The sequence below is a fragment of the Onychomys torridus genome, chromosome 9, assembly GCF_903995425.1.
Source record: "Onychomys torridus chromosome 9, mOncTor1.1, whole genome shotgun sequence".
In the NCBI taxonomy this organism is placed as follows: Eukaryota; Metazoa; Chordata; class Mammalia; order Rodentia; family Cricetidae; genus Onychomys; species Onychomys torridus.
The window spans coordinates 10415608-10436518 of NC_050451.1; the positions used below are offsets into that span (position 1 = coordinate 10415608).

General features: G+C 46.3%; 1 protein-coding gene across 1 annotated transcript; it reads right to left on the reverse strand.

Annotated features, from left to right (window-relative positions):
• Positions 1 to 3675: 3675 nt before the first annotated feature.
• On the reverse strand, positions 3676 to 12265 carry C9H10orf99 (chromosome 9 C10orf99 homolog). The gene is made up of 3 exons (XM_036199566.1): positions 11922 to 12265; positions 8976 to 9056; positions 3676 to 4190 (listed from the first exon to the last, which is right to left on the reverse strand). Exons 1-3 carry the CDS (start codon positions 11989 to 11991, stop codon positions 4105 to 4107), a joined length of 237 nt encoding a protein of 78 aa, XP_036055459.1. The 5' UTR covers positions 11992 to 12265; the 3' UTR covers positions 3676 to 4104.
• Positions 12266 to 20911: the final 8646 nt, after the last annotated feature.

Sequence of the window (20911 nt, forward strand, 5' to 3'; positions counted from 1 at the left end):
CTAAGAAGATCTGATTGTCTCTGAATCTTGCCTACCATCTCCTCCCTAAGAGGCTCCTTCAGGCCTCTGACTTTTCTGCTGTCAGTCCATTCAATTAATGGACCTGCACTGGAGAGGGACAGAGAAGATGTATAGTCCACATGCCCACCTAACGTGTGTGTGTGTGTGTGTGTGTGTGTGTGTGTGTGTGTACACTCTCAACCATGTGTCTCATTTAGCCTGCACAGTCTTTCTGGTGTGATTGCTCATGCTTTACAGAGGAAAGTTTTAAAGCCAAGAAAAAACTTACCTAGACTGTCTTAGTTAGGACTTCTGTTGCTGTGAAGAGACACCATGACCATGGCAACTCTTATAAATGAAAACATTTAATTGGGGCTGGCTCACAGTTCAGAGGTTTAACTCATTGTCATCATGGCAGAGAGCATGGTGGCATGCAGACAGACATGGTGCTGGAGAAGGAGCCCAGAGTTCTATATCTGGATTGGCAGGCAGCAGGAAGAGAGGGTGACACTGGTGTAGCAGAAGTTTCTCTGGTCCCACCCGGCCCCAAAGTCCCATAGCTGCTTATAAAATGATCATTCAGGGGCTTATCTTAATTACCAACAGTATGGCCTATGGCAGGCTTCTTGCTAGCTACCTCTTTCATCTTAAATTAACCCACTTTGATTTATCTATGTATTGCCACATATTTCATGGCATGTTGCTCCTTGGACTGCAGTTCGGTATCTTCCCTGACTCTCCTTTCACCATGACTCTTGGATTTTCCTGCCTGGCTCCATCCTGCCCTGCCATAGGCCAGTGCTGCTTTATTTATTAGCCAAGGGAGCCACACATATTCACACCGTACAGGAAGACAGCCCACAGCACACTGAGCCTGGCTTGAGCTTCTGAAACCTCAAAGCCTAACCCCAGTGACACAAGATCACATCTACAACAACAAGGACACATCTCCTAAGAGTGCCACTCCCTAAGAGCCTAGAGGGGACATTTTTATTCAAACCACTACATAGGCTCACCCAGTCAACGAGGGGCAGAGGTTGGAGTCATATCTGGTTTGTGCTGTCTTTCAAGTTGAAACTCTCTGTGATTTAGGTACACAGTCACAAAACTACTGAAGCTATAAACTTCAGGCCCTTCGATCATTCACCTGTCCTTCTAGAACTGTAATCTCATACTTACACCCTAATGTTCTTTTCCTTAAAGAGGCTTCCCTGCCCTCAAATGTACAAGATCTGCTAGAAGGGCTGCCATTCATCTGCATGACTTTACCCACAACTTAGAGATTTCCAGGAATGTAAGACTTTTAATACTAAAACCAGGAACATCTCAGTTTACAGGGGAGTGGGTTGCCTGAGATGACATGCCTAGATTCTTCAAGGAGCTAACAAAGGCCACCAATATGTGACTTGTAATCTTATTATTTTACAGTCACTTCTATATGCTTGGGTTTTCTCCCTAAGCATGAGTAACTACATTAATTTGTTTCCCTGTCTTCAAAGCTCTTCACTGCTGGGAATGTTTAAAAGCCCATGGTGCTGATGCTGGAAGCCAGTGAAAGAAGAAGGAGATGCTTGGTCTGTGGGGATCAGCACCCACCTCCTGGGTTGTTGGGCCTTGGTGAGGCCTGACAGTGAGCTAAGTTCCAGCTAGATAGTAGACTTGGGATTTCTTTTATTCCCTGGGGAAAGGACATATGTGGGGTAGGTGTGGGTTTGGGTGGGGAAGAGCAGGTGCCAGATCGTAGTTCCTTTTTAAGTCCTTATGAACTGGGCTCCTCTGGGGCTGGTATCCCTAGCAGGCTAACCTTCATAGTAACCTTTTGCAGGAAGTAGCTTTGAGCTGGGATACTGCAGTCCCTACAACCCCCTGTCCTAAGAGCTGCTCTCTTTCCCAAGGATCAGCTGTGTCCTTCTATTATTTATTAATGTTAACTAACTTGTCCCTTTCCCTCAGGGACCCTGAGGCTTCTATGTGTGCTTTCCTTGTGCCCTTTTCAGGATGGCATGGGTTTTGTCCTTGGACTCTTATCTTCTTTCTCCTAGTAGATCCAAGTACATGTATGAAGTCTTATACATGTGTGTCTTTGCTTTTTTCAAGGGAGAATGGAGGGGATATAAGGATGGCAGAGAGAAGCTACCAGACCTCCCATTGTCAATGAGGTAGTTTCAGACACAAGGAGCTCCTGATAAGGTCTGAAAGTACCGCGAATGGACTGTGGACGCATCCTCCACTGCCCAGGAAGCTTGGGAAGCCTAAAATCACACAGTGCCACCCTAAAGCCTGTTCTTGCCTCCTGTAGTCTGTCACCTCAGCTCACTCCAGCTGCGGCTACCCGCGTTTTCTCCTGCTCTACCCTATTCTTATCCTTCCTGTCCTCAAGGCAAATCCAAGGACATGCTGAGTCCTTTTCATTTTCTGCTCCTTTTCTGGCACACAACACAGTTATCTAGTTAATGAATTCTGCTCCAGTTCTCAAATCTTCCTACCTCTACATCATCCTAAAACACACAGGGCCATATACACACTCTACACTTACATGCCACACCAACACTTACCATGCACAGTGAAGTACACACGCTACAGCCCATTGACCACCTCTCCCATGCACAGCATGTCCCTCTCTATCTGTCTCTCATTGAGTTCATACCTCAGCTACTTATCTTCTTTGCTTTACTCTTTAAAAAAATGGTTTCTTTATTTATTATGTAGATAGTGTTCTGCCTGCACGCCAGAAGAGGGCATCAGATCTCATTCTAGATAGTTGTGAGCTACTATGTGGTTGCTGGGAATTGAACTCAGGGCCTCTAGAAGAATAGCCAATGCTCTTAACCTCTGAGCCATCTCTCCAGCCCCACTTTGCTTTACTCTTACACTTCACCTCCTGCTCTTCACTTTGTGCTTACAACGCAGCAACGGCAGCCACTCATGTGTCAGAGACCATGTTATTTGAACCTTGGGACCCAGGGCAGAATCTGACCACTCTTCTCCCTGGGAATGGTAAGTGGAGGAGTGAGTGAGTGAACAGTTATGAAAGGGAGGTGGAACGTTGGCCCTTGACAAGCCACTAGCTCTGGTTTGCTTGGGCATGGCTGTCCTCAGGGATGCCCTGCCTAACAGCCTCACACCTGATGGCCCTGGGGTTCTCACTCAGGTCTGGGAGTAGTACAGGAAAGGGGGCTTCTCACCTTGCTTGGAGGATCCGACTAGAGGGAGCTTTACTAGACAAGCCTCTTAGACCTGAGCCACCTGTCTCCTCTGAGCCCTTTGCTCACTGTGGAGATAAACACTGCTGGGGGGGGGGTGTTTGCTGTGGTGATAAACACTGCTGGGGGGGGGGTGGTGTCTGCTGAGCCTTTCTAAGCCGAGCACTTTGCAGGGATCCTAACCCTGTCTGCTTGCTCCTAAGTAGATCCTTCTTATCATTTCTAGTTTACAGAAAATTGAATTGTCAAGCCTACAGAGAAACCTGGACATGACTAGGCTCTGTGTCCTGGTGTGTGGGACCCAAACACCTAACTACTCTCTCTTTCTTAGGGTCAGGTTGTCCTGTGATGGAGTAGCCACCAAGTTTTTCCAGACACTTTCCTTTTAGCATAACATTGTACTTCAGGCCACATTATTTTGTCAGACAAGGTTGTTGATGCATAGCCAATTTATTATTTATTATTTTGGGTGCTCTCTCGGTGATGTAATTAGGAAGTTACAGGAGTTGGTTCAGAGACCATTGGTTAAATGCTAGGAATGTGAGGCTGTCTGTGGGTGCCCAAGGTGCTGTAGTCCTGGCTGATCACACTGAGGTCTTGCTATTGTGCACTCTGGCCAGCTTGGAAGTCTCTGGCATTGTAGCTCCCACAGGAGGAGTCTTTGGCTTTCACTCCTGTGGAGCCATGAAGACATGTGGGCTTCATAGTGACTCCGAAGGTTGGAGGCATCGTTGGAACCAGGTCTAGGAATTCTGGAATGTTCCTGGATGTCTGAAGTGAAGCCTCCCAGTATCACAGCTCACTGCCACCAGGAAAGTTGGCAGGGGGCAAGTCAAGGTTTCCGGTGTCTCCACATCTGGGCATGAAGGTCTCATCTGGGTGGAGCCAGGCTTCAGGAGCTCTACACCTGTGGGAGAGCGCCAGGTACTACCCATGACTTGGATGGTGGCTTGCTTTTGCATGGTCTGCAGTGCCTCGTGTGGTTTCCTGGGGATGAGTGACAGCAGAGAAGGAGGAGGGGCATGGGAAGGCAAAGTGAAGAGGATAGATAGAATAGAGTGAAGAGAAGGAGCAAGACACGATTAAGACTCACTCTTACGCATTAGAATTTAAAGAAATCAAATAAGCAGAACCTAAAGGGCCTTTCCTAGTACTAATTAAAATAACACTGAGCAAGTGTTATTTGAGTGAGAATGGAAGTGTTATTAAGTAATGGCGATGAGATTATTTTTCTTTGTGTTTCAGGTTTATTCCTATCTGCATTGTGGTATGGAAGTCCGTGGCATGGAATCTGAGGCTGAATTGCTTGGACTCAAAGCCTGAAATACTCACCAGCTTTCAACTGACTAGACCTTCAACAAGTAACTTGAAACGTCTCTGTTGTTTGGCCGCCTCATCCGTAAAATAAGAACCCTTAACTGTAGATAATTTTCAGGATTATTTCAACAATTAAAAGTGTTAGTGGATGTAAGTACTAATGAAAACCCAAATTTAAGTACCTTATTCATCCTCAGTCACATGCAGCCATCACAAATAACACCCTATTATGCTATCACAAATATGCAAACAAGCTAACAAACAAACAAATGAGCGTGATTGGCTATGATGAAAGACATGCCTATCTGATATGCAAACTCACTGAGAACTATACCTACCGCTTTGGTTTCCCAAGCTGAGGGTAGCTTCTTATGTAGCCAAGGCTAGTGAACATAATTACAAGGATCAGGCAACTGTTTCCTCTGATTGGACTGCCCAGCAGTAGACTGGCCACCGCCTCCTTCCTAGAGTTTATTGTTCTAGGTCTATACATTGTGTCCACCCTGGTATTGCTATCCTGGAACCCTCAAGTGGCCCCTCTTCCCCAATAGGTGACCTTTACCACTGTAGTTAAGTCCCTTTTTAAAGACAGACAGCTGCATGCATGGTGGGCAGTGTTGGTGTGTCTGAGGGGGGGGGTGCGTGGGAGGGTCCTGCAGACTTCTACCCTGAGCCTTTCCCTGTGGATTAACTCATTTTGCTGAGCTTTGAAACAGGGAGTGTGGCGCAAATCCTCACAGCCTCCTAAGAGCTTCCCCTGGTGACCTCACGACACATGGAAAGAAGATGGCTTCACAAAGGCTCCTAGCTCCTGACTTTGATCTGGAGGGATCTAAGAAGCCAAGAGTCTGACTCAGACCATTTGCGTCAGTGTATTGAATGCTCCTTTCAAAAGTGCTGCCTAGACAGTGTTGCCACGTAGCTCGCTCTACAGTTTGTAAGCCTGCTTTAAGAAACCCTGTCCCATCTCCTAGTCAACTGGTAAGTGCATTCACTTCAGCCAGACTGCTAGTCATTTATCCTGTTAACTTTCAAAGATGTTTTTGTCACTTCTGCCCAGAATCCCACACCTTGCACATTGGGTCATTCTGTGGGCCTAGCCCAGCACGTAGACCCAAAGCAGAGCTCAGGGAAGGTTTGGCATGAGCTGCAGCCACTCTGGGTGCCTCTACTGTCTCACTGGCATCAGTTTCCTTCCTCATGGAAAGTGGAGGCTGTGCTCTCGTGCCTGTGAAGCAGGTACAGGAGGCGAGATTATGGGAACACAGAACACCCTGAAATCCTGTGTTGATTGCCCAACACCCTGATTCATCTTCTCTTTTCTTCTCTCTGGATCTTAGGGTCTGTCCCGGGAGACTCTGGGTGGAAGCATCAAGCTTGGGCAAACATGTTCTCTGGGTTAGGTGTTGGGTAATCAGCAGCAGTCAGGACTGAAAGGAGAAGCTGGAAGAAGGAGAGGTTCTCTCTCTCTCTCTCTCTCTCTCTCTCTCTCTCTCTCTCTCTCTCTCACACACACACACACACACACACACACACACACACACGTACATAGATGCATATACAAATTCAACATACACAACACCTATGTGCCATGTAACTCCATCCACATTACACATGAGCTCTGGGGTGGGTGCATCTGCCCTGGAAGCCCAGCCTCCTCCATTGTGACAGCAAGACAGGTTTATAGCGTGTTATGGGCTTGACCGATGTCATGTGCTCTGTGGACATACCTTACTGACTTCTCAATACCAGCAAGCTGGATCCTGTAGCCACACACTACGGAGGAGGAGGAGCCTGCTCAGGAGCACAGAGCCAGCAGGTGTTGGAGCTGGGACCCCACCCCCAAGGGCACTTCCCTTCCAGGAGGTTTCATGCTCACATTCTGCAGAAAACTTCTCTCCAGAGACCAGGTTGTCTGTTCTAGTGCAGGAGACCCACAGATGCTGGTGTTTAGCTCTGTTTTTGGGTCCTTCTGAGCTTCAGTTCCCCAATCTGTGTAATCGTGACAAGATCTCCCTGGGGTAGGTCTGAGGCTTTAAAGGCAACTATGTGCCTTTAAAGTCCAGTAAAGATGCCTGCTTAAGTCTTCTTGTTCTAAGTTGCTCATGAATTCTGCCATGGAATTTTTGAAATATATCCTCAAATGGAAACCCAGTCTCAATACAGGATCCCTGACTTAGCTCATTCTCCCATAGAATTGTGCACCCAACAAAAGGCTGTTCTTGTATTGGACACAAGAAGTGTATCTGGCCATGTTCTACATTTCTAGGAGCTGTGTGTAGAGTGTGGTAAATGTGTTTATACATGCCTCTGTACATAGTCTATATGTGCATTTATGTGCCTACGTCTGTGTGTGACATGTGCATATGTTTGTGTGCATATCTGTATATAGTATGTGTGTGTGTGTATATATATATATATATATATATATATGTATATATATATGTGTGTGTATGTATTTGTATGTCTATATGTATATAGTATTTGTAGCTATATATATGTAATAGGTGGTATATTCACATGTATTTGTGTGTCTGTGACTCTAGATGTATGATATACAGTATGTGTATAGATGCATGTGTGATGTGGTGTGGCATGTGTAGTGTGTAATTATGTGGTGTGGATGTGTTTGCATGCATGTACTTGCATATGCATCTGTATGATTGTGTGGGTATATGGGCATGTGTAGTGTGTGTGCGGACCCCCCCCCCCTGTTTCTCTTTCCTGCCTCTGTGCCTCTGTGCAGGGAGGGGCTAGAGGTGAGGACAAGTTCCAGCAAGCCACCCTCAGTGGGGAGCTGGCATCTCTCTCCCCTACATTTGCACCTTATTTCACAAGCTCCTATGGGAAGCAGAGCTGCTGGCAGCCAGTGCTCACTCACCCTCCACCTTGCCTAGGCGGGTGCCTCACACTTGGTTATTCACAGGCATGTGTGAGAGAAGTGGTTATTTTTACCCAGCCCTGACTGGGTGTGATGGCAATGTGGAGGAGGGGCTGACAACCTCTCAGGGGTACGAAGGTTGGAACTATCCTGTCTTCCTGATTCTGCCTCCCTTTTCATTCACAGGAAGACAGGAAGTCCTTGGAAGACAGCACTCTTGGTAGCTGGTCGTGGGCTTCAGGTGCCACAGCTTGCAGCAACAAGGGGAGCTGGAGCCTTGGGCTCCCAAGAATTAGCACTGGGGCTACAGAGAGCTGAGACACAGGCCCTAAGTTCAAGTCAGGCCATGTCTGGTCTGAGTTCTGCAGCCTTCCTTCCCACAGATCTCTGCCTGCTCTAAGCTCCAGGGCTCTCTGTACAAAAGTCGAAAGGTTCCATCCATCCTAACCCCCCACCCTGGGCCAGCAGCTCAGAGCGTTGGCCTGCGGCTGGCCTGGAGTCCCATTCCTGGGTTCTATGTGCTTTGAGATCCAGACCTGGTGTCCAGATCTTTGTCACTACCCATTGTCAGGTCCCCCGGGTCTGGGAGAGGGCAGCTTGGCTCTTTCAGGCCGCATGGCCATGCTGCTGTCAAACTGAGCCTCAGGGTACCTAACGGTCTACATCTCCGGCACTGTCTAGTCTCCTGGAGTTCTCTGCACCCACATACTCTAACACTGGCTGCAGACTTTCACACAGGTCTTGCTTTAGGTCTCCAGGTGGGCTATGGTTTGCAAATCCTCTGGGCACCTCCCATCCTATAGCTCCCCTGTCTGTTTCTCCTGCTTGCCCACACCACACCTTCATGCCTGCTTTTTCCTCTGTACCAGTTTCCTATTCTCTATCATCTGCAGTCGGGTTCCTAATCTTTCCCATGAGGCCTCCCATCCAGGGACGGGTGCTTCCCCACATTTCTCCTTTCTTCTCTTTTTTTTTGCAATAGGGATTGAACACAGGACCCGCTTTCTTTCTTTCTTTCTTTCTTTCTCTCTTTCTTTCTTTCTTTCTTTCTTTCTTTCTTTCTTTCTTTCTTTCTTTCTCTCTCTCTCTCTCTCCCTCTCTCTCTCTCTCCCTCCCTCCCTTCCTCCCTCCCTTCCTCCCTCCCTTCCTTCCTTCCTTTCTTTCTTTTTTTTTTTTTTTTTTTCATGTTTTGACCCTGAGCTTTCTAAGCAAGCAGTTTTCCACTGACTGAGCCAGATCCCAGGCCCTTGATCATTGAATTCATTGTGTAAGCCCTTGCTGGTCTCAAGATTCATCATCATGGTTTGTTAGCTTCTCTAGTTCTGCGATTGCTATGTGCTATCATGCCTGGGCCCTATGCCATTCTTAAGAGTTTTTTTCAGAACATGTTCAGTTTTAAATGGCTAAGTCATTAACTCTTCAGAGAACTCTAACCTCTGTGACTGAGATTTACTGTGGGTCATCTGTACTAGAGCCCACAAGACACTGGTTGGGGTAGATCACAAACCTGGCCTGTCCCATGGCCAACCTAGAAATCTTCCCACTCCCAGCCCAGACAGGATGAGGTTCCTTACCTTTCTGGGTTGTCAGTCTGGATCTAGAAACCAGGTTACAGCAATGCTTGGGTTTTGAGATCTTGGCAGGATGCCTTCTCCCTGAGAAGTAAAAGGGTACAGATCCTCCAATTAGTGGGCCAGGGCCACCATCAGGCTAATCTGTACCGGGATATGACCAGGAGGGCTTCTACTGAGAAGACCCAGAGTTCAAGAATATTTGTTAAAAGCTGAACAGTGGTCATACATTCCTTTAGTCTCAGCACTGGGGAGGCAGAGGTTGGTAGATCTCTGAGTTTGAAGCAACACTGATTTACAGAGCAAAAATAGCCTAGGCTTCCCAGAGAAACCCTGTGTTGAGAAATAAAAAAAAAGAAAAACAAACAAACAAATATTTATTAAAAACAAACAACCACTGCCCAAAACAAACAAACAAACAAACAAACAGGATGAGGTGGGCTGGGGGCTAGGGCCTATGTTGTGTGACTTTTCAGAGATAAAGACAATGTTGGAGGTCACTGTGCCCTGCAGATGTTTCCTTTTCATAATGCTGTTTAGAAAAGCATAGCACTGAGGAGAAATGTCTTTACACTGAGACATGAATTCTGACTTGATATACCAGATCTTTAGTCTAAGAAAACAATACAGGAAACATTTTATATACACAAAGCTTTTGTGACTATATGCTTAACCTATGTTATGCTTAAACTATGTTCATATAGTGTGTCCAAGCACATGAATTCATGGATGAACACTCATAGGTTGGCAACACTTGTCTTTTGAGTAATGCCATAGCTTGAAGCTCCCAGACACAGTCCTGAATGGAGGGAAGGTTTACAGTTAAAGAATTCATTCTCATTGTTCTTCCATTAGAATCTTATTGGTGACCTTGAAACAATCCAAAAATAGTGGTCTGATAAAAGTCATGCTGTGGGCTGTGCTGACCTTTTCACCACAGAAACTTGAGCAACAAAACCAACCAACCAACCAACCAACTAACCAAAAACAAGTGTGAAAAGTTTCTGCACCCCATAAGCCTCATCTATGAGGCAGCAATCCAAATCAGGCCAAATCAAACCCAATTAAGAAAAAGCCCAGGCTTAATGGGCAAAGCACTCCTGGATTATCTTCTGGCCCCCAGAAAGGAGACTGGGAAGAGAGACAGAAAAACCACAAGTCTGTTTTCTAGGAGGCAGTTTAAATACCCTGTGCGAGTGGTCTTGAGCATCACTGGGGGAGGAGTCATGTTTGGTGGGCTTCTGAGGTCAGGCAGGGTTTGGGGAGAGATGGGGGAAGCAGATTGAGGTAGGACTACCACCAGAACAAAGTGCTTCCTGTAACCCTACTACTCAGAGATGATGCTGTACAGGACTAAGGGCAACCATCAGTATTTTGAGTGATAAAGTAATATGGTGAGGGGTGTTCTTTTTAAAAAACCTTTTATGTCTACTAAGTGTTAAAATCATCATAACTATTGATACAAAAAATTATTTGGAGGTTAAGTAAGAGAAAAAGGCTCCAGTATTCAGCTTTTTTTGTTTGTTTGTTTTGTTTTTCGAGACAGGGTTTCTCCTGGCTGTCCTAGAACTCATTTTATAGATCAGGCTGGCCTAGAACTCACTGAGATCTGCCTGCCTCTGTCTCCTGAGTGCTGGGATTAAAGGCGTGTGCCACCACCGCCCGGCTACCCAGCTTTTAAAGTGAAGAAAAAGAAAGTTAATAAGGAGATGGGGAGGTGACTCAGGCTTTATGATCTCTTATCACTCTTCTAGAGGACCCAGATTTGGTCCCAAGAACTCAAGTGACTCCCCACCACCTGTAACCCAGCACCAAGGAACCCAGCACCCTCTCCTGGTCCTTGAGGGTATCTGCACACATGTGGCATATCCACACATAGACACATAAATAAAATGAATCTTAAAGGCAGGAGATAAAAGATCATGTATGTTCCCCACATCTGAACACACAGCAGCATCCCACACACATACCCTCTATCGTGCATAACCCCATTCCATCTGCCTATGGAGCTTTCCTCCATAAGGATTTGAGGTACTCAAGTTCAGATCGTCAATTGTTCATTTACTTTGTCCCCAACACAACACAAGTGGCAACAGAGACTCCCTGACTTCCCAGTCCAGACTCAGGTGAGTAGCTCTCAGAGAGGATTTGTGTTTGCAGGGTGAGAAAGCAGCTTCATACAGGTGTCAGGTAACAAAGGAAACTCCACTCCCCGGAATTCCATTGCACTTTTCCTCAACCAAAGGAGCCATTTCCTTATTAGTTTTGTCTGTGGGGCCCATTAGCATACCAAAGCACATGCAGGCTCTGCAAGCTCTCAGTAGAACAACTACTAGTAGCTCCTCTCACCCTGCCCCAACCCTAAACTCCTCCAGCTCATGGGCTTCCCTCCCCAGCTTCTTATTTTCATGTACCCTTGCCATTTCAGCCAGACCCTCTCCTTTGTCTTCCTCTCCTGGCCTCCTCTCTCTTGGTTTCCTTTGTTGGGAACTCTTTTTATCTTCCTGTCTCACTCTCCCATCTATCCTACCACGACCAAGTCCATTCTGTTGGCCATGTTCAGTTTACTACTTCCTCTCTACTTCCGGCTATACTTACCTTATATCTACTATAAAAACTTTCCTTTCAACCATACCTTGGAGTGGTCATGTCCTCTCTTTATACATCGGATACCAAATCCCTCAGTTTATCCACCTGGTGTCAAAACCCTTAATTTATACATCTCATGCCAAACCCTTAGTTTATACAGTATGCCCTCAGCGTGTTTGGGAATACAGGACTGCACGTAGGAAGATATAAAGCCTGAAGTCCCCAAGCTACCTACTGGGTACTGTGTTGGATAGAGTAACTGCATAGTTCTTTCCAGTGTTCAGGACTGTCTGCCGGGACCTGCTCCCCATTAGTTCCTGTTTGGAACCTTCCCAGACCATGGAATCACTACAGCCTTACCTTCTGAGGAGAGAATGGAGAAGCAGAGGAGCAGCATGCAGAGCAGACTGGAAAGGGCTAGAAGTCTCATAGTGAAGTAGCTGGAGTCTCACAGCTAGGGAGGGAGCGATGACACAGAAGGCCTCTTTTTGGCCTCTGAAGACATTTATAGTGACACAGTGAGGCGTTCCCTATAGGCAAGGCATCTCAGCCCTAGAAGTCTCCTCCCAGCAGGATAAAAAAAAACCAGCTCTTCAAGAAGTCAAGGGGATTAGATGACTTGTTGCAGGGATTTGGAAATGTGCAGCCCTGAGAGCTGGTTATAGAAGGAAGCTCTCATGCAGGGAAAAGCCACTGTCCAGGGTTGAACGTTAACTTTTAGAGTCAGCAATAACTCCATCAAATGCAGATCTTCCTGCTTTCTTGTAAATATGGCTGGGAAAGGGGCCATAAAACCAAAGGCAAAGCCTTAGGGAGAGCCAAACGGCCTAGGTTTAAATCCTTTCTCTCACGTTTATCAGCAGTGTTATCTTGAACTTGCTGTCATTAAGTGTCTCTGAATCTGCTGTCCATATGTGAAGTGGACACAGAGCTGCCTGATGACATGCTCCAGAAGTCATCTGTACCAAGCTGGGCACTTCTGTCACTGTGAGGTTATGTGAGGGCCACAGCTAGCCCCTGGTGGGCAATTGGCAAGGTGTGTAGATAAAAGTGCTGCATGTCAGCCTGACATGATGTTGGGGAAAATCTGACTGGAAGAGTAAGAGAATGTGTCACAGTTGCAGGAGGCTAGGTCACCCATCCCTTAGACATAGGTCCTTCACTGGGATGTCAGCAAAACTACAAGGACATGAAAAATACTGTGCCTGGCCCCAGAGACTGCTGTGCAAAGAGGTGACTGCCACACTATGCCATCCCATACCAAAGGCCCACGAAAGGTGTTGTCTAACAGATGGGGGAGGAAGGAGAGAAGGCTGTGCAGAGATGGAGTAGATAAGGTTGGGTAGAGCAGTGGATTGGTATGGTAGGTCAGGTCATGGTGGGCTTCCTGAACAACAGAGGAGTTATATGGGCCAAGACGAAAAAGAGAGGCCTGGTGTCTTTTGGTTGGGTAGACAGATGGCTGGACACTTAGGGTTCCTTTTTCTGTTAGGAACAGTCTATGAAGCCTAGGGAGTGAGTGGAAGACAGCTTCCTGTTGGGCAAGGCAAGCACCAGGGGCCTTTAACAACACTGTATGGGCATCTCAGCAAGTACCAGGCCCTAGTCTTGAGGATAAAAGGGCCAGGTGATCTCCAGCCTATGAGGGATAGTGGATGGACAACTCCCACCCAGCCTGCTGAGCCTTTACCCAAGCCCTAGACTCCCGAACCAGCTCCTGCTCCTCCTTCCAGACCCAGCTCAGGAATCTTCTCTCCCAGCTTTCCTGGCCACTGCAGTGGTGATGGTGGCTGGTGTTGACTGTTAGTTCTCAGACTTCTCTTTCCTTCCAGCTGCAGAGGTCTGAGAGACAAACGGCCTGAACCCACACAGCAAAAGAAGAGCAGGGCAGACACTGTGGGCCTGTGGCATCCTTGTGATTCGTGGGCATCTCTGGGCAGCTGAGGGTGGTACAGGTCTCTCCAATGCCTTGGTTGTGCTGAGAGTTGAAGGCACCTGGCCACCAGGCCCTAGGTCAGGCTGTCATTCCAGAGACGGTTGGAAGATTAAGGCTCTGCCCAGAAGAGATTAAACTAAGAGGAAAACTGACTGCATTGCATATGGTCAGATCAGAACCTAAGGGGTAAAAGACCGAGAAGCATGCAATGTCCTTCCAGCCAAAAGAGTGCAAGCAACATGTGTGGGAGGGGCTCTCCATATGGGTGGGCACAGGGTAGCAGCTGACTCTGACTTAAGAAGAAATGTGAAGTGTTGCCAGGTGGGCCAGCCTGCAGGAACTCCCTGAACAGACAAGTCAGACATTCCCTGTTGACAGAGTCAGGCCAGAGAAGACTTGTGCCCCAAATGGTTCTGTGCAAAAAACCAATGGGCCAGGGCCCTCTTGACCAGCAGCCTATGCTTTTTATAGGGTGAAAATACTTCAGTTAGTTCACTCACAGAAATTAGCTCAGGTTCCTGGTCTGTCGGACTGTAGGTCACCTTAGGCCAGTACTTACCTTCCTGCTAGCGCAGTTGTTCTTTTCCTTGTAATTTCACTTCTAGAGAATGCACACCTTGCTCCAACAGTGGCTGCCCACCTCGTTCCTGGGCACCAGCTCTAGTGTTATTGCTGAACGTAGACTGCTTAGGGAAGGGCTGCCTGGGCCTTCTGACCCCCTGGGACAGGCTGCCATCCTTCTCCTGGGAGTTCTCCTCACTCCATCATGGAACCAGAAATGGGCTTTTGGTTCTTAGCACAGCTTGTTCCTTATCACAGGAAAAAGCTACAAGGACAGTATCAGCTAATGGTTGGGGGAATTGGCTATCTTGGGGGCTTTTACATACATACATACATACATACACACACATACACACACACACACACACACACACGCACGCACACACACGCACACACACGCACACACTTCCCACATTTGCAGGTTTTCCTGGGGTCATAAGTTTCAGGGGAAGAATTGAGTCCTATGTTGGGATTCTGCCTGCTTTTTAAATGCTCACAAAAACTGACTGAAGTAAATTAAAATAGTACAGGGTATTAACATAAACTCCAAGCTCAGCCCAAGGGACAATGACTCTTCTCTGATTTTCACTTACTTTTAACATTTCAAAGATAACTGTCAACTTCTTACTTTAAAAAAGGAAGAAACACCTCTGGCTTTTTAGAATATTCAAAATCTCATGTTGAGCTGAGAGGTGAAAATGAGAAGTATAATGGGGATGCCTGTTAGTCTCAAGCATATGCAACTTTAGTATGGAAAAAAGAAATACCCAAATCTGAATGGTTTCCAAGGATGATTTTGAAAACTTGGCGGCCATCCTGAGAAGAGAATCTCTCGGAGACACACCTAAAACAAGGGGGGTTTATAAGAAAGAAAAAAAACATTTCAAATCAACTTTGTCATTTCTGAGAGTGAGGAGGAAGCTGCCTGCAGCCTCCCCACCCAGTTTGCTCACTCTTTGGCTTGAGTTCCACACCTCAGGCAGCACCTACCTTTTCTTTATAGACCTTGTGGTTGACCAGAAACGACTCTTCCTCCTGTGTGCTTGGCCAACTGCAGAGCAGCAACTAATGGAGGGTGACAAGAGGCCCCAGGTCCCAGGCTTTCATCTCTGCACTGAATTCCTTCCCTACTTGATCCCGGGGGATGTAAAGTTTCAATTGGCTTTGCAGTCATGAGGGTCTCTCCCCTGGAACTAGGTTTGTCAGTCTCCAAAGCTGTTGTTCTCCCTCAGAGTTCCAGGGTGCGTGCACAGTGGGGAGGAAGCCAACAAGATAGTTTTAATTACTTACAGCTAACCTGAACTGAACTTCCTCACATGCCTTCATTCTATCCACTTGGTCTTGCCCGCCTGTGGACATTACAAAGCTGATAGCAAGGATGGTGTATGTGGTGGGGTTGGGGTATGGCTGTGGAGGTGCTCCCTCAGTCCTTGCCCTTGACAAGGGCCTGGCCTGTTCTCACTGCTGTGGTGAATCGTCCTACTATTAACTCACACCTCTGGGCCCCCAGATACTTGTCCCACAGCCTTGATTCTGGGGCCACCCTGACTTTCCATGGAAGCAGCTACTCTCAGGTTTCCTCCATTGATAAGTTTCCTGAATGTCATGTTCTCTACCAGCTCACAGAGGCTTGCAGGAAGACTTTTTTTGTTTTCTCTGCTCTTCCACGGCCACTGCAAGTTGGTGTTGAAATTAGGATGCCAGTCCCTGTGCTCTTGATGGAAACAGCCCATCTCCATTTGCTGCTTTGCTTGAGTTTAATGGCTTGAGTTCATATAAGAGCGCACATTCCTTTTGTTTCTGTGCCTTATCCCCACCCCCTTGAGACAGGGTTTCTCTGTGTAGTCTTGGCTGTCCTGGAACTTGTTCTGTAGACTAGGCTAGACTCAAACTCACAGAGATCCACCTGCACCACTACCGCCCAGCCCTGTGCCTTTTCAAGGTGTAGTAGGATTATGTTGGACATATATACCAGATACCTTTTTTCTACTCAGTCACTGATGGACACTCAGGTTGCTTCTCTACCTTGGCTATTGTGAACAGGGCTGTGATGAACACAGGTGCACAAATATTTTTTCAACATATTGACTTCACATTCTTGGGATATATATCCAGAAATGGGGTGGCTAGCTTTTTCTTTTCCAATAACAACCAGTCTCCAAATAGTATTCAACTGCCACCCGTGTTAAAAGATATCTGATGCGATGGAGGCAGATACAGAGATCCACAGCCAGGCACCAGGCTGAACTCCAGGAATCCAATTGATGAGAGAGGAGAGATACTGCACGCGAGTGATATAGAGATCATGATGGGAGGACATGCAGAGATGACCGGCCACACTAGTAGAAGCACATGAATTGTGGACTGGTGGTTGTGGAGTCTCCCCATGGGACTGGACTAGGCTCTCTGGACATGGAAGACGATTGTTTGGCTTGAACTGTTTGGGGGGCACCCAGGCAGGGGGATTGGGATCTGTTCCTGGTCTATGGGCAGGCTTCTGGAATCTGGGGCCTGTGGTGTGACACCTTACACAGCCTTGGTGCAGTGGGAAGGGGCTTGGACCTGCCTAGGCTCAGTGTGCTGGGCTCTGTTAACTCCCCATGGGAGACCTTAATTAGGGGGAATGTGGGGATGCGGGGTGGCTTGGGAAAGAGGGCTGGAGGGTGGGAGGAGGGAGGAGGGGGGGGTCTGTGGATAGCATGTGGAGTGAGTAGTAAATTTCTTAATAAAGAAAAATGGAAAAAATGCTTTAATAGGCACCTTTTCTCTTGCTACACTAGGCACGCGCGCACACACACACACACACACACACACACACACACACACACACACTGAATTTTAGGTCCTTCTCAGTTAACATAGGAGACAGACAACACTTGCACATGTGGATTTTTGTTTTGTTTTGTTTGCTTTTTGAGACAGTGTTTCCATGTAGCCCTGGCTGTCCTAGAGCTTTGTAGACCAGGCTGGCCTCAAATTCAGAGATCCACTTGCCTCTGCCTCCAGAGTGCTGGGATTAAAGGGATGCACCACCACTACCCAGTGCATATGTGGATTTTAATAAAGGTGAGGACAAGTAGAGCCCATGTGAGAACTGGCAGGGAGGGTATAGATAGAGCTAGAGGGACAAGGGTTTCTGCTTAGGGCTGCAAAAAGGCTCAGGATGGATCCTGTTGGTGTGTTCTGTTCCTTGCTACTCAATAGCAGCCTTCCCAGAAGGTGTCACCTTGCTTCCCCACCACTAGAAGACCCAGAACAGAATGGAGATTTGTGTGGAGCTGCTGGAGATGGACAGTCCTGGGGTAAAGTCAACTCAGCTGGAGGAATTAGGGTAGCAAAGAATGCTAGGCCATGGAGGATTGAAGGCTTAAGGCCAGCACTGCAGTGGGTCTGACCATTTCTCCAGGAGCTCCCTATCAAGTGTGTTTCAATGTCTCTCATATATGGATTTTCATTTTTAAATATTACCCAGGGACTGGAGAGATGGTTCAGCAGTTAAGGGCACTGGCTATTCGTCCAGAGGACTTAAACTTGACTCTCAGACTCACAAAGCAGTTTACAACTGTCTGTAATCCCAGTCCCATGAATTCTGACATCCTCTTCTGGCTTCAGAGGGCACCAAGCACACACATGGGTCACATATATACATGCAGGCACAACACTCATACATATAAAATACTATCCATGGGCAAGTGAGCTATACTAAAAAATATCAAACTCTCTATTTTCCTCACTCAAATTATCAATGGAAAAACAAAAATCTCATTTTTGTAGTTTAGTATGTTACTTTTGTGCCTGTGTTTGTGTGTGTGTGTGTGTGTGTGTGTGTGTGTGTGTGTGTGTGTGTAGGGACATGCATGCACCCGTGTATGAGCTGTGATGCCTGTATGAAAAGGAGAGGCCAATTCACTGGAGTTGGTTCTCACCTTCTACCATACGGGTCCTAGGAATCAAACTCAAGTCATCAGGCTTGGCACCAGGTGCCTTTACCCAGCAAGTCATCTTGGTACCCCCAGCCCCATATCAGCTTTAGGATGCATTATTCTACTTAAACAAGTTCGCTGATTATACTTCTATTTTGAGACACCCGGAGTGGCAGTCCTTGACTTGGAGCACAAGTAGAGTCCTCCAGACTTTACAGCTTCCAAAACCATGCAGGATTTGATAGGGTCCTGGGGTGGAGCTGAATTCTCTGCTAAGTAGGTCAGCACCCCCTCCCCCACCTGCTGCCTGTGGATATGAGGTCAGACTTTCTTCTTCCCAGAAGTACCAAGACTTCTCAGCACTCGTTTAAAATTACTATGGATAATTCGTTTTTTTTTTTATTTTCTGGATAATCATGAGTCACTTAAGTATTACTTATTGTGCTCCAACTATTACTTAAGAGTGTCTAATAGACACACCAACCCCCTAAGAGTGATTCATGAGTCACTCAGGTGTGCTGACATCTGGAGTGACTCAAGATCTGAAGGACAGTATTGTCAAGACTTTAAAATTCTCCACCTCTGCTGTAAGCACTGTGTGCTCCAAGGTCAGCAGGGCCAACTGCTTTCTTTTGACACTATTAGACCTCTCCTGGTTACTGGTGATCAGTTGCAAGCTTTCAGGCCATTCTTTGTTTCCAGTTGGTGCCAAGAATTCAAGGACTACCAAATTTAATAATCTTGAACACAGATCACATCAACCAGTAAAGATCTCAATTTCCATTCACCATTCAGACTCAGTCATTCTACATTGCCAAGATCAACTTATTCAACATGCTTTCAGAACGTAACTGAGCTGACTTGTGCTTTCTTGTAATGCTCTCTGAAGCCCCACATCCTTAAAAAAAGACACATAGGCACACATGTAGAAGCTATAGAGTATGCACGAGTTTGTTCTCTCCCTCCACCATATGGGTCCCAGAGATCCAATTAAAGTCATCAGGCTCTGTGGCATGTTACCTGCTGAGCAATCTCTCTAACCTTTATTAAAAATAGGTAAAGGCTGGTTGGAGAGATGGCTCAGCAGTTAAGAGGGTTGGCTTCTCTTCCAGAGGTTCTGAGTTCAGTTCCTAGCAACTACATGGTGGCTCACAACCATCTACAATAAGATTGAAACCTGGTGCCCTCTTCTGGCATGCAGGCACACCACTGTATACATAAATGCAAAAAGGAAAAAAAAAAAGGTAAAGGCAATTATGGATGCATTTCCCTGCAGTAGGATGTAAAGTGCTATTGGAATATGCTCAGGAATGATACAGTTAGGTTATGGTAGTTCTGTCCAGCTTTTGCAAAACCCCTAGACTGATTTCCAGGGTGGCTCTACTAGCTTACACTTAACAGTGTCCTTGAAAGCATTTGTTGTCATTTATATCTTGATCTTGGCAGTTCTGAATGAGGCTCAATTCGTAGTAGCTAGGAAATGGCACCAATGAATGATTAAGTAGTACTCAGAAGTATCGCAAAATTATGAAATTTGCATGTAATTGGAACTAGCAAAATGAAAGTAGTTACTTGGGTAAAGTAAGACAAAAGCCATGTTTTCTCTTATATGTGAATCCTTGCTTCGGTTTTATTTATTTATTTTTAATGTTTAACCTGAAGGTTTAACTAGGAAACTGGAAATGAGCCATTGGGACTGGATGCTTAAGGGAGGGGCTAGTAAAATACAGGTAAAATCAAAGCAGAGAGGTGGTGGAAAGGTTCAAACATGGAGGGGGTGGGGAATATGGCGGGCAGAAGACTCAACCAAGGGGAAGAGGACATGGCAAAGCTGTATGGAAATCTAGGATCTTCTAGTCAAAGAAAAAAGCTCCATTAGACGGGGCAGTAGAATACAGGTTACAGGAAAAACGGGGAGAGGGGATTCTTGGGACTACATAAACATAGGGTGATCAGTGTAAGGAGGGTAAGAGAGTTGCTAACAAAACTAAGAATACATGAAGATTACGGAAACCAGTTAAGTTGTAAGCTAACATATGAAAGGAACTTGAACAAAACTGAGTAGATGTTGTTGCTTCCAGAAGGCATGTTTAAACAAAAATCTCAGTGCCAAGTACGGATATAGAGTTATGGGTCTGGTAGGCCCAGAGGCACCCCAAATAAGCTGTTGCCATTGCTCTTCACTGCTCACTACAAAACACTTGCTCAGGACATACAGAAATCAACTTTAAACTGGCCAGGATACTTTCCTTCCTGGCTAACTTACATAGTGCCAGAAGGTGTTGAGCAGGCTGCTGCTTGTATTTGATGCTAGACCCTGAATGCTACAATACTGACTTGTGGGTAGGTGTTCCATGAAGGTTATGAAGGTAACCAAGGTAACCAAGTGCTTTCTGATTGGATATGGTCTGTGCCTCAGGAAGGATTTCATATTTGGCACTATAACTTTTAATTTAGGAGATCATAAACCCTAGGGAATAAAATGTTGTTTTGGTAAAATGTCATGTTAACTTCCAAATATGTATGTCAATACCCATAGCCTAACATTGCTTTCACCTTTGGTCATAGAGATTTTTTAGCTTTTTGGTTTTTTTTTTGTTTGTTTGTTTGTTTTGGAGACAGGGTTTCTCTGTGTAGCTTTGTGCTTTTCCTGGATCTCGCTCTGTAGACCAAGCTGGCCTCGAACTCAGAAAGATCCACCTGCCTCTGCCTCCCAATTGCTGGGATGAAAGGCATGTGCCACCAATGCCTGGCTGAGAAGCTTCTCTTTGGAGTGGGTAGTGGCTGCTGCAGACTCATAATTGGCTAAAGTACTGACTGTCTAAGTGACTGAGTGCTCAGCTGTGGACAAGTCACCTATAGCAATTAAGAATTGTAGGAAAGAGTGCTTTGAAATGCTGACTTCTGAACATGGCTGCTACACACATCAA

Excerpts from the sequence above, each read along its gene's own strand:
- C9H10orf99 (XM_036199566.1), bottom strand. The coding sequence starts at position 11,991 with ATGAGACTTCTAGCCCTTTCCAGTCTGCTCTGCATGCTGCTCCTCTGC. Across the intron at positions 9,057-11,921 it reads CTCCATTCTCTCCTCAGAAG|GGAGAAGGCATCCTGCCAAG; the intron begins GTAAGGCTGTAG and ends TTTACTTCTCAG. Across the intron at positions 4,191-8,975 it reads CAGACTGACAACCCAGAAAG|GAAACCACACGAGGCACTGC; the intron begins GTAAGGAACCTC and ends ACTCATCCCCAG.